The following is a 12,472-nucleotide window of genomic DNA, read 5'->3' as shown; positions in this document are numbered from 1 at the left end:
CACACACACACACACACACACACACACACACACACACACACACACACACACACACACACACATACAGTTGACTCACTATGCAGCAGTGTTGCATTTAGTCTTTTTTTATACATTATAATACTGGTGTATGAATAACTGATATACTGTTTTGTACTGTGGTATAAATAGTGCAGGTAAATGCCTCCATGGTTGAGATTATGGTCATATTGAAGATATGTGATGTGATGAAGAGATTTAAGAGCAAAACTACATGAGAAACAATTAAACTATTCGATCTATAAATCTACAAAACTCACAAACTCACTCACTCACTCACTCACTCACTCACTCACTCACTCACTCACTCACTCACTCACTCACTCACTCACTCACTCACTCACTCAGTGTATCTACTCGGGGGTCCAAGGTGATGTGTTAAAGGGTTTTGTTTTCTCGAGTCCGCCTCCACTCAAAAAAGGGATTCTCTTGTTCCTGCAGCTGAATGTTTGAGCTTCACCGTGCAGAAGGATGTGCAGCATGTGCAGAGTTTGAAACGCCTCTTCATCTGCTGAAGCAGGGCAGTGTTTAAGGGGTGGGCCTACGAGCAGGATTTGTGACATCATATAAATAGTTTGGAAGCCAATTCTAGTCCAGTTTAACTTCCAGTATGACGGGGAAACTTGAAACCAATCAGGGACACCTTGTGTTCAGCAGTTAAACTTTATAAAGGAAATCTATTTGCAAATCATATATTCTAGGATTTTTATTAAGTGAGGATTAGACATCGTTTTAAGGATCTAAGGATAAAGATAATAGAACTTTTTTTGGTGGAAAAAATAAATCAGACAGAAATGATTATTCAAAGTAGGGTGTCTTAGATACATCTTAAAACATGTCTGGAGTAGATATTTAATATAATAACAAAGTAGACCAAGTACATTTGTGAAGCTGGAGCAGATACCTTTTTCACATTAAAAACGATTTGACTGCAGATAACTTTTTCTGCCAAATGACTAATTGATTCATCTTCTCATCATTTGTACCTTTATAGAAAAAAACTACAAGAATTTCACGCGCAAAAACCCATGTGATCAGATGGGAAATGTGAAACCTTTTCATGGCGTAATGTTTGGAACTCATGTGGAGTTCCAAAAATGAAAACTTTTCCACATATTTTTCCCACTTTATCATATGTAACAACATGTGGTGAACCTTTGTCACACGTGATCACAAACACATGTGACAAAGGTCAAAAGGTTCTACCCGTGTTGTTTGTTCAGTCTTCTGCAGACTGTAAATGCACCTGAGACACATGTTTATCAGTGGTGTTGAGCCACACATGTTCTGACATGACTCATCTTACCATCAGTTTTGTCGGACATAACATGCAGTACATCACCTCTGATGAGTGAAAAAGCTCCTACTGTGCTCTGACGCTCACCGTTAAAAGTTCATGGATTTTTGTTTTTTCTGATGCTTGCTGTTGTGGTCTTAACTTTTAACTTATCAGTCGTTGTGTAACGCTGCCTCAGGATCGACTTCTCTGGCTTCTTCAAGAAGAAATGTATGACAAGAAACTGTAATGTTGAGACTGCTTTCAGTTCAGTTGGTGGGATCTTTAATAACTAAATAAATAATTCGTAACCTCTAGTGTGCTATATATAAGGGTATTCTTCACATATTCTTGTTTTGTCCCGTTGAGACAAACGCAACAGCAGGGACAGGGTTAACTTCAGCTGTTGTTATAATACTCTTCATCAAACATATTAATTCTGTCAAGACACGATTTGTTTACATCTACTCACATAAAAATGACAAAGTAGGGTCACTCATACACACCGAGTTCTTTTCTAACTACTTTGGCTGCTTATTAACTGTGTCTGTAAGAATTAAAGAGTCTGAAAGGGGAAGATGAGAGCTGCTAAATATTACATCATCACCATGTGTAAAATCCTATTTCAACACGGAGCCTAAGCCTAAACTAACTGACTAAATTTGGTAGCATATTGAACAACCTTATTCTATTTGTAAAATCCACAATAAAACTACGTTGATATGAATTTAAAAAAAAGAATGATAAAATAACCTTTCTTGATAATGAAATAATTTTTTCCTTCATCATTTCACAAATTATTCATTTCTACATTACATAAAATGTATTCATATGTATTCATATGTATTTATATGCGATACCATTTCTATTAATAACATGTTAGGCACTCGTAAAATACTATTCTAAAATGGTGGATTTTACTGTAATTTGAATCACATTTTTGTTACGACATCCACTATCCAACCTCGTTCCATAATCCTCTTACCTGTGTGTGTTCGGTTGTGTCTCTCCAGCTGGCTGCGCTTGGCGAAAGCCTTGACACAGGAGGAGCAGCTGAAGACTCTGGGTTTCTGGGAGCTGGGTGACGGGCCGGGCTGGTGCACTCGCTCGTGTTCCTGTAGACAGATGGGAAGTATATTCATTCTACCTTCACAGTCCAGCCCACAGATTCCCTCTGACATCAATTTGCAGCTGTCAAAAATCATAAGAAGAGATGTGATGCAATCATGTCACCATGGAGCAGACTGTCAAAGGAATGTTTCAAAAAAATCAAGTGGATCCGTGACACCGATACCTGAGGCTGTTTGAGAGCAAACACAGTATTAGTATGGTGTTCCTAATAAAGTGATCGTTGAGTGTAGCGGGCCATATTTTCTACATAAACGCATACATTTGTGATAAAAACCTCTACATTTGTTTATTAAGATGGGCAGGAGTACTCGGGGACAGAAAACTACGTAACTTGTTCATGTTTCTAAATTATACTTCCAACATACTTTTTGCATCCTTTCTTCTGACTCATCGACCAACATTATCACCAGCTCGGCATTTGAAAACAAGGGTGCGGCGCCAACTCTGGTAAAGATAGCATGTTTTAAGTCTACAACAACTAAGCACTTATGAGAGCAAAGCATCGAGCAAATGGTCCATTTTCAGATCAACAATCTGAGTCGGTTGAGGTCTTTGATTAACGGTCGGCTACTTCTCAGCGAATATCGAAAAGTGTGTTTCCTTGACGTGTAAATACTGTGAAACTGATAGAAACATTGGTTCGAAGTGCTGCTACTGATACTAATAGAAATGCTGAATTTGCAGCGCTGAGATGCATTTAAGTAAAATACTGGGCAGCACAAGGCAGAAGGGCTCACAGGAAAGTGAATGCAAAGCAATGGCATAAGAGGGTTGAGGGGAAACAGGGGAAAAGTGCTGTAACGACATCACGTTTATGAGGAAATTAAAAAAAAGTCTAGAGTGTGCTTGGGTAACTGTGGAAAGTGTTTATTAAAGGTGACGTGGGTCATTTTGGGAAAAATATTAGAACTCTAACTATTAGAACTATTACAAAAAAATACAGTTTCAAACATGCAACCAAAGATGAAAAACACTTTCTGTTTGAAAGCGAACAGATGTCAAGGTGATGACACGCAAAAAGGTGGTGTAAAAAACAAACTATTAAATTTGACACTAGCGTGTTTGCAAAAGGTCGATGTTTTGTGAAATTCACTTAGTTGCTTTCCTGCCAAGAGTTAGATGAAGAAATCAATACCATCTGTCATCTCAATTTTTTTTTTATGGATTAAACAGTCAACATCTGCTGTGTTTATGAGTGAGTATCAGAAGAGCTAGTGGTCTGATTTTGTTACATTTGGGCAGAGCTAGTCTAGTTGCTTCACCCTGTTTCCATCATTAAGGATACGTAACTGACAAAAGTAAAAACAAATTGTCAACTCTTGGCAAAAACAAAAGCCAATTAGTGTGTTTCCAATAATATTCTAATACACTTTAAAAGTTTTAAATCTTGAATCTTGAACATACTGTGTACATTTCTGAGTGAGTATAGTGTTATTCATTACAGTGGGCTGGTCTACAACATGCCCCTGATTGGTCTGACTCCTGATCCCATCTAGCACTGCCCATGAAGCAGAAATAGCAACTATATATTTTGCAAACTTTACCAATTAATACTTGTCAATGTTCCAGCATTATAAAGCAATGGTTTTTGGTTTGCTTGTTATCAATAGGTGGCAAAATAATAATCCACAGGCTGACAAGATGAAGAATAAAAGCACATCTAAATTAGCTTTCTCCCCACTGGGTCTAAAAAAAATCTTAAATCAACATCCAAATTGTGGTTGCGGACAAACGAGCAGCTCGGCGACCGAAAGAGGAAGCAGCTCGGCCACTCTCAACGTGACACCCATCCAATCTCAGTGTCATGACTGTTCTGAGAGACATTTACTGCTCTGCATGTTGACGCACATGTGCAAAAACAAAAGCTATGGCAGAGCAGCCTTAGTGTACAAACATGATGTCTGGCCAGCAAAGAGCTTTATCCTCCTTCTTCTGGGCATTTCCGTGCTCGAGTGTTTTGGCCACATGAGGGGGGGGGGTCGTTGGAAAAGAGAATCTCATGCTGCTTTCCACATTTTGGCTGCAAAACACCTCTTCATTTTAAGTGTTTTGTTGTGAAGAGAGGCAGTTCATGAGTTTATCTGAAATTACCCATATGCCTCAAATGGTGAGTTTACACTTTGCTAATGCTTTCCACGGTGACTCTATAAATCTCTCATTTGCTCGCCTAAAATGGAGGCACTGACCTTTTTTTTTTTTTTTTCCATCATTTGTATTCAGTTATTCATTAAATAAATGACATTGTCTTTGAAGGAAAGCAAAAGCTGCAGGCATATTAGCAGTACATAAAACCCATCAGTATCTTAAACCTAAAACCATTTTTCATCAGAGTCTCCTTGGTTCTTACCTTCAGGTGTGTGGCCCGCTTAAATGCCTTTCTACAGAGGGTGCAGACGTGGCAGCGGTCCTTCCCGTGAGCTTGTCTGCAGTGACGTCGCAGTGTGTTGGCATTCTGACACACCTGATTACAGTAGAAACACTGGTTGCGATTGTCAGTCTCCATCTGGGGGTCTTTCCCGCCTTTATGGCCATCACCAGAAATCTGGGTTACACACAGAGATGACTTAAATTTACAATACATGAAGCCAGCGACATGAGGACAAAATGAGGTCTAAATTCATGGGGCATATTTTTTAACCTCCAGACAGACACTGATTTCCATGCATGTTTGTATAAATATCAGCTGGTAGACACTTATTTCCTTGAGACAGATCATCCACTAGAGCAGATAAAGTAATGAAGTAATCTGCCACTTTTATGCTGTCAGCTATTCTTCTAAATATCTTAAGCACACAAGACAAACACACTCACACTAAATCCATTGTCAGACGCTCCGTTTGTGGACTGGGAGTGGTGGCTGACCAGTATGACCTGCTGGCCTGAGGAGCCCGCCTGGCCCGGCAGGCCAGAGTCACTCAGCACTGCAGGGAAGGTCTGACCCTAAAGACCAAAAGGTACTCGGTTAGAACAGCTGATGAAATACTTAGCGCTAAGTTTGATCTTCACACACTCTCAATGACATCACTGTTATTCCAGCTTTGTACTTCAGAACCAGACAATCCTGAGGACACATTTGAAGTCGAGCTGGATTTTAAATGTATCTTAATGAATGCGTCCTTCTGTAAAAATGTTTTCTTTTTACCTGTGGATTGAGGTTTAGAGTGACACCATCCAGCATGCCCTGCGCATCTGCGAGGGTGAGTGTAACGCTGCCATCGCTGGCCACGCCTCCTGGTGACATCACTAGGCTCTGCGACGCAGTAGTATGTGACAAAGTGGTGCTTGATGGCAGACTGGTGACTGATGGGTGGAAAGATATGAGTGTTAATTCCCAGCGTGTTTATGAAAACGGGCCGAATCGTAACCTCTCTCTGGCAAATATAGTCAAATACATACAAACCGCATTTAAATGACCATTATTACATTTTTCGGCACAATTTGAACAGAACATGAGAACAGGCTGCTGGTGGGAATGAACCTGGACACCTTTAAGACAGCTCAGTTTTGGCACTTTTTTTTAAATAAAATTTCCTCTCGATGTTGCTGTTTTCATTGTTAGTGGGACTCCTTACTGATTAATGAGAAACTAATAAGAAACAATAAAGCAATTAATTATATTCCTATTATGAAGTGATCATATTTTTTTCAGTCTCTTGCTGGCATATTAGAGCTGTATTAAATTACTGCTGATGTCATTTGAATATTTGCTGACTTTGGCTTCTTGAAAAACTCTCAGAATGATGGATGGCTTCATCTTTTACAGATTAATTTATTGAATAAAATCCTCGCACACGGAATTAGATATAATTTGAGCTGAGTGTTTGACCAGTGGTCGCAGAACAGGGATTTCTGAGAGGACTACAAATTGTGGACCTGTATTTGTTGACTGCCACCAGCTTGCCACTAAATGCCTTTTAATGCTTTGCTGTCTGACTAATAATGACATATTCATTAAGTTTGGTCTGAGAGGGACATCAATTATATTAGTAGTTGATTGTAATAAAAATGGTTGAATATGGAGTGACAGGGACGCTTCAGACTAATCATAAGTGGCAGAGATGCTCTCTGTGTTCTCAGAGAAGCAGCGGCAATGTTTTCCACTTGAGTTGAGAGAGAAAGCTAATGAAGAGAGAGAGGAGAATGGACATTTGATTAAGCCTTTGGGTGACTAGCAAACCAGTCAACAGAACAATCAGGAAGCCCTCTCTGACAGAGCAAATCATTTTGGTCACATCTCAGCCCTTTACTTTCTCATCACGGACTGGTCTGCAAAATCATTAAGTAACAAGAATTGACATAGCCTACAGAGCTTTTAAACTCAAATTTAAATTATTGTGATAGATGCATGTAAAGCACACACACATCTTCACAAATAAACAATTTAAGAATTGTATAACCCCAAACACAGAAGTAAGACGAGAAAAGAAAGGATGACGTGCAATACACATCCGAGTCAGATTTAAACTATCACATGATTGTGAAGGAGTGTCACTTCTTGTTTTCTATGCTCTAAAGAGGTTATTCATTTTGGTTCATCAGAAAGGCTGATCTGAACACAAAAATTACAAGCGTGCCTGGCTCAGTTTTGTCCATAGTGCACTGTGTTCAAGGTTTCTATAGTTGCTATTAAAGCACTTTAAATGTTAGCATGCCTGGCGAATTAGCTTGCCGCCTGCAGTACAGTAGTTATGCAGTGTTACTTCAAAATTAGAGAAATTTTCCTCAGTATTTAGTTTTGATAATAATGTATCTAACTTGCACATATATGTTTGAGAATATTTTACAGGGTTCCTTCCTAAAAAAGAGTGAAGAAAACAATCAACTGTGTCTCAAAGTGAGTTTTAAATAACTAGCAAGCTGAAACTGATACAACTAGCAACTGATCAAAACTGATCAAAAAGTCATTTCTGCTACCAAATTGGACAGTTGTTGGCCAGAATTGAGCGGACCTGCTTTCACTTGCTTCTCGGTGAAATAGAAGACCAGCTGTTTCAAAAAAGTATTTGAGCTTTGAGTAGCAAATCTATGTTTGTAAACATCATATGGGCTGCAGCTTTGGAGCCTTTTTAAATTTCTGAGGGATGTTGGAGAGAGGCAGGCTTTCTCAGCCTCGAAAGTCTATCAGGCAGCTATTTTAACTTCCCGCGCACACTTTGATGACTGCACAGAGGCACACTTAAGCATGCCATTTCATGAAAAGGGCATTGATAGAGACTCTTTGAGCCTCTCCATCAATGCTTTGGTTTTATCCTGAGATCTATGATTAATATTAAAGGAAAAGGGAGCTGCTTTTGAACCTTTAAAGGAAAGTAACCTAAAGTTATTGTCACATGTGCTGTCATTCACACTCCCTCTTGCACATGTGAAGGAATCACACACACGTATTCACCTGACATGTATCTTCTGTGTTTGAAGCACTTCACATGAACAGAAAAGGCTTTGTATTCAGTCGCCTCTATGGAGAGAGACCTGGACCTCCAGTCAATGATATCTATTGTTGTTTCAACCATCAAGAGGTGAAACTCATCCTCCAGAGTGTCTCATTCTTTATATGTTGGGAATTACGGTGATGGCTTACAGGAGTACAGAAAAGGACCTCCCACATCAAATATGGGTGGCAATGTAATCAGTTGTGAGTGGGCGAGTCCGTGTGGTTATATTTGCACACAGACGGCTGTATTTCACTTTTTTGCCACACTACTGGCTTTGAGTGGTGGCCTGGAGTCAGGAGGTGTTATGGGTGGATTGAGCAGGTCAGTCATGTTAATCTGATGCAGGTCAAAGATGGCTTTAGTGTACATTTATATGATCCCTTCAGAGAAGAGTTGTGTCAAACAAAATTGACTAAGAGAGAGGAATGTGTTTCTTTGTAACCAGGGTTTTCTGGAAGCCTTTGTCAGACGAACAAAATGCCAGGAAAAAGTCATTAACTTAGATCAGATACCAAATCATCTTCAGTAAAACATGACCTTTTTTTTTTTTTTTTTTTTTAACAAACCGCAAGTAAATTTTTGTGAAAGAGAATCAAATAAAAATAGCTGCCTCAGGGGATATATATTTCCTGTAAAACACTTTAGAAAGAGGATCCCTCTCTAATCACACCAAGAAACAAATCACACAGTCCTAACCTGCCATTCCAGTGTTGGCGGGGCTCTGAGGTAGGAGGTGGTCGTTGGTGATGGTCAGGGTCGCGCCGGTGGGCTGGCTGTTTAGTGGTGATGCCAGACGGATGCTGCCGTTCATCTCTGCACCATTAGGATTGTTAGATTGGGGCAGAAGATCCTGACCTGCAAAAGTATTCAAGAAAATTGCTTTCATACATTTTTATGAGGTCTTTTTGTTTCTTTTTAGTGAGATTACTCAAGATGTAGAATGTTTTGATCAATCTTTCAGTTCATGTTTTAAATGTTAGTCAGATATGGACAAATTTGGATAAAAAGAGGAACTGAAAAAAGGCGTTTTCAGGTTTTAACCAAATAGACCTTATAATAGCACATACATTTAATACAGTTTAACCCAAAACATTCACCCCCTTATTTCCTAAAAAAAAAAGACTAGAAGTATGGAAGCATGGGCATGCAGTGATTCAAGTATGTGCCCCTATAAACAGCAGAAACACAGTACTGTACACCACTATCAACACTATTGTTGACACTATTTTCTCTCGGCTAGTATTCAGGATGGAGACTGTTAATAAGACCGAATTTCCCCACTGTAGGATCAATAAAGTCAAAAATCTAAATCTAAATCTAATAATAAGTATTTACTTGGTGTGGAAACTTAGTAGAAGAGAAAATATGGCCTATTATATCACTCCTTAAAAATCTAAATACTTTGATAAATGTCAGAATATGGATGGAAAAAAAATAGAAATAAAGTTGATTTATTCAAGTTTATATTTTTGCCATATCTGCCCATTATAAGACAATGACTTCCCTGGCAAGACTTTTCAAGGCCTTAGCAGGGAATTCTTCTGAGGGAAGATCTCCTTTTGAGAATACAATACTTTTGTGATTTCAGAAACCCTCTGGTTAGAGAAAACAAAAACACTTCACTAAATGTCTGGTGGGCACTGCTGTAACATCAAGAGAAGAAAAACAAATTGAGGGCATAAATAAAAGCAAAACGAGTTTCCTGAAGACTGAAAGTCTGAGGAATTTGAATCACTATAAAACAACAGAGTGCAGAATGAAAGAGGTTGAATAAAGGCCAGACAAAATACTTTTACTAATCCTATTACACAGGCAGGAATGATCTACTATGAGGGACACAGTCACCACTTCCCACCACACTGCGGATGCAATATATATCCTTCAGCTGATATACGACCAACTGGGGATGACGCTGATGATGCAGGGGAAAAAAATCGGTGTGTCCCTCATAACCTCTAATATTGCTGCTTCTGATGTGGATTCATGAGGCAGCTTTAAAATGATAGGAAGGGCTGTGAGTTATTATTGGCTGTTTTTTTCCTTCACTGCATGTTCGTCTCAGTGAAGAAATCAATAAACGCTGCACAGATCCTCGAGGGAATTTCAACATCATGCTTGTTTGTTATCGATAGGCTGTTTCTGTACTAGAGTAGTGTAGAAGGGTTATTTTGATATCATATCTGTGGTGTACCCGGCTGTCCCTACCTGATATGGTGAGGGTGATCTCCTGAGGGTTTCCCCCTGCAGTGCTGGAACCAGCGGCTGAAGCCTGAGCCTGGACCTGGGCTAGAGCTTGTGTCAGGCTGGAGTTGTTGATAGTCAGAGTGATTTCCTGGCTGCTGTTGCCTCCTGTTACGAGCCCAGAGCCGCCCATGACATGGCTGAGGTCCTGAGAACCTGCACAAGCCACAGATAGTTATTAAGCTTTTAACACTATGAAACCAAGGCGATTTCACTCCCTTCATTTTTAAGCTCATATTTTGGTCATTCTTGCGACTAACCATTCATGCTATATCTTGTTTCTTTCCGGACAGTCTAGGATATCCAGAGCTTGCATCATTTAATTTGATAGTGCTTAGAGATTATTTATTTAGCCATCATATCAAGAAAAAAAAAATTGTGTAATGGAATTGTTGTTTTCCCATTTATCTCATCATAAAATATTGTCAGTATATATCTCTATTAATAAGTGGGTAGATGAGATTGTGTAGAAGCTGACAATATCTGAACCATGTTTGTGGGACACTACGACTCAGCAATTTGAAAAAAAAATATGTGCTTCGTGCCTAAATTTCATGAATGACAGAAAACGCGTAGTTGTACAGAGAATAAAACAGTATCACCATAAAGTGCATGTTCTGCTGTATATTTTGATATACAGTACGTTGTGAAGCGATCTGGACGTTGGCAATTATTCAATTAAGAGTAGCGGGTGTGAAGAAGGACGCAGCACTTCATGCAGTGTTACGTCAATGCAACCTCAAAGTCGAGTTTCTCTGCAACGCTTCGTCACAAAGAGGAGGCACTGACATTTCTGGAAAGTGAGTGTGTAGCTTGTTTCGCTTCAGGGTGACACACACCTGCAGCATCCTGCTCAGACAGTCCGGCCATCGTGACCTGCGCAGATGTGATGGCGGAGGGCTGCAGAGCCAGGCTGGTCAGTGGGTGGATGACGACGTTGGCGGACACCGAGGGGTCAGTCGCAGACATGAGCTGGCTGCCGGAGTGGGAGACCAGGCCGGTGTCGATGCTCAGGGGCTGAGAGAGGAGACCGCCCTGCTGGAGGGTCTGCTGGAGGAGAGCATGGTCGATCTGCAAGAAAAAGCGCTACTTCAAATTAAATTGAGGAGGGAAAGGGGGAGCGAGTCTGCCTTCGGGGGGGGGGGGGGGCAACCGCCTGAGGCAAGATGTCTGTAGATTCATGAGAGCATTTCTTGTTGATACTTTTCTACAACTCAAAGCTTTAATTTTTGATTTGATTGACACCTAATGTTTCTAAATAGTTTCTCTGAGAATACTTACGTCCTATATTTTTTGGGATGACTTTCAACAAACTTCCAGATAATGGGATTAAAATAATTGACAGTATAAAATAGTGGTAGATGGAGGGAGTGTGCAGGGTAACAGTGAACCGTACCGATATGAGAACTACCAACTACTTCTGATCTCAGTCTCATACGTTTGATGAATTAAATATCAATTGATGAGTCACTGAGAGGATGTGTTGATGTCCACGTTGATCTGAAGTACAGTAGTGTGTGGTGATCCTTCTTTTTTTTAAAGTACATTTCGTCCCACTAATTGTGCACATGGAGGCCATCAATGAGAACTTGTTATACTTGTATAATTATGAAGAGAACTTCTTATGATTCTGGTGTGTGGTCTTTTTGACAAATAATGTCCTTCAATGACACTAATGACAAAACATATTGCACACAATGTTCCACTGTGGACATGATGAACATCCCTCTCACTATTAGAGTTTCATGAGTTGTGGAAAAGAGGAGACAAGTAATGACATTTTCAGAACAATTTTAGGTCACCATAAAAATCTGAATGGATTCCAAACTGCAGTGAGCATCTCAAATGTGTCAAAAACAAACTTTGACAGCTGACTGACCAAATCTCATCACAGGCTTCTTGTGCGACAGCTCTGTTGGCTCTTATTCTGATGCTCTGCTGGGACTCCTCCTCAGCTACAATGATTATTTGCCTTAATGCATTTACACCGCCCAGTCATATTAAGGCAAGAAAAACACTGCTACTGTTTTCGAGCCGGGGCAGCAGAATGTCCTGAATGACCCATCACCACCACTGTGGGAAATGCTGCTGCAGTGAAATCGAAATACTAACCGCTCCCAAAAACAATCTTCTATCTGTTAGTTCCAGGCAGAACTCCTCATTTCAAGACAATGATGAAAAGGTTGCCTCTGTACTTATAGCATTTTCCAAGTAAAGTGTCCTTTATTGTGACTTTAAAGAACTACTCAACCAAAAACAACACTGACCAGGCATCAACACATCCAAGAGACATTTTGCACAAACTAAGCCCTAAAAATACTACTGTTTGCTAAATGTTTATTACTCGGGTTGTCTT

The 12,472-nt window shown here is 39.8% G+C and overlaps 1 protein-coding gene across 1 annotated transcript in view; it reads right to left on the bottom strand.

The window, feature by feature from the left end:
• LOC138194533 (zinc finger protein 236-like) overlaps window positions 1-12,472 on the bottom strand; it is a 60,110-nt gene that overhangs the window by 5,644 nt on the left and 41,994 nt on the right. Inside the window, exons 24-30 of the mRNA XM_069143339.1 lie at window positions 10,956-11,187; window positions 10,081-10,272; window positions 8,572-8,730; window positions 5,586-5,743; window positions 5,255-5,383; window positions 4,791-4,985; window positions 2,298-2,427 (exon numbers count right to left, since the gene is read on the bottom strand). Coding sequence (XP_068999440.1) covers window positions 2,298-2,427; window positions 4,791-4,985; window positions 5,255-5,383; window positions 5,586-5,743; window positions 8,572-8,730; window positions 10,081-10,272; window positions 10,956-11,187 — 1,195 coding nt within the window. The remainder of the gene's footprint in view (window positions 1-2,297; window positions 2,428-4,790; window positions 4,986-5,254; window positions 5,384-5,585; window positions 5,744-8,571; window positions 8,731-10,080; window positions 10,273-10,955; window positions 11,188-12,472) is intronic.

The sequence above is a fragment of the Embiotoca jacksoni genome, unplaced genomic scaffold, assembly GCF_022577435.1.
Source record: "Embiotoca jacksoni isolate LCO1_2020_lvr unplaced genomic scaffold, fEmbJac1.0.p SCAF_11, whole genome shotgun sequence".
NCBI lineage: Eukaryota > Metazoa > Chordata > Actinopteri > Embiotocidae > Embiotoca > Embiotoca jacksoni.
This window is presented reverse-complemented; position numbering and strand designations above follow the sequence as displayed.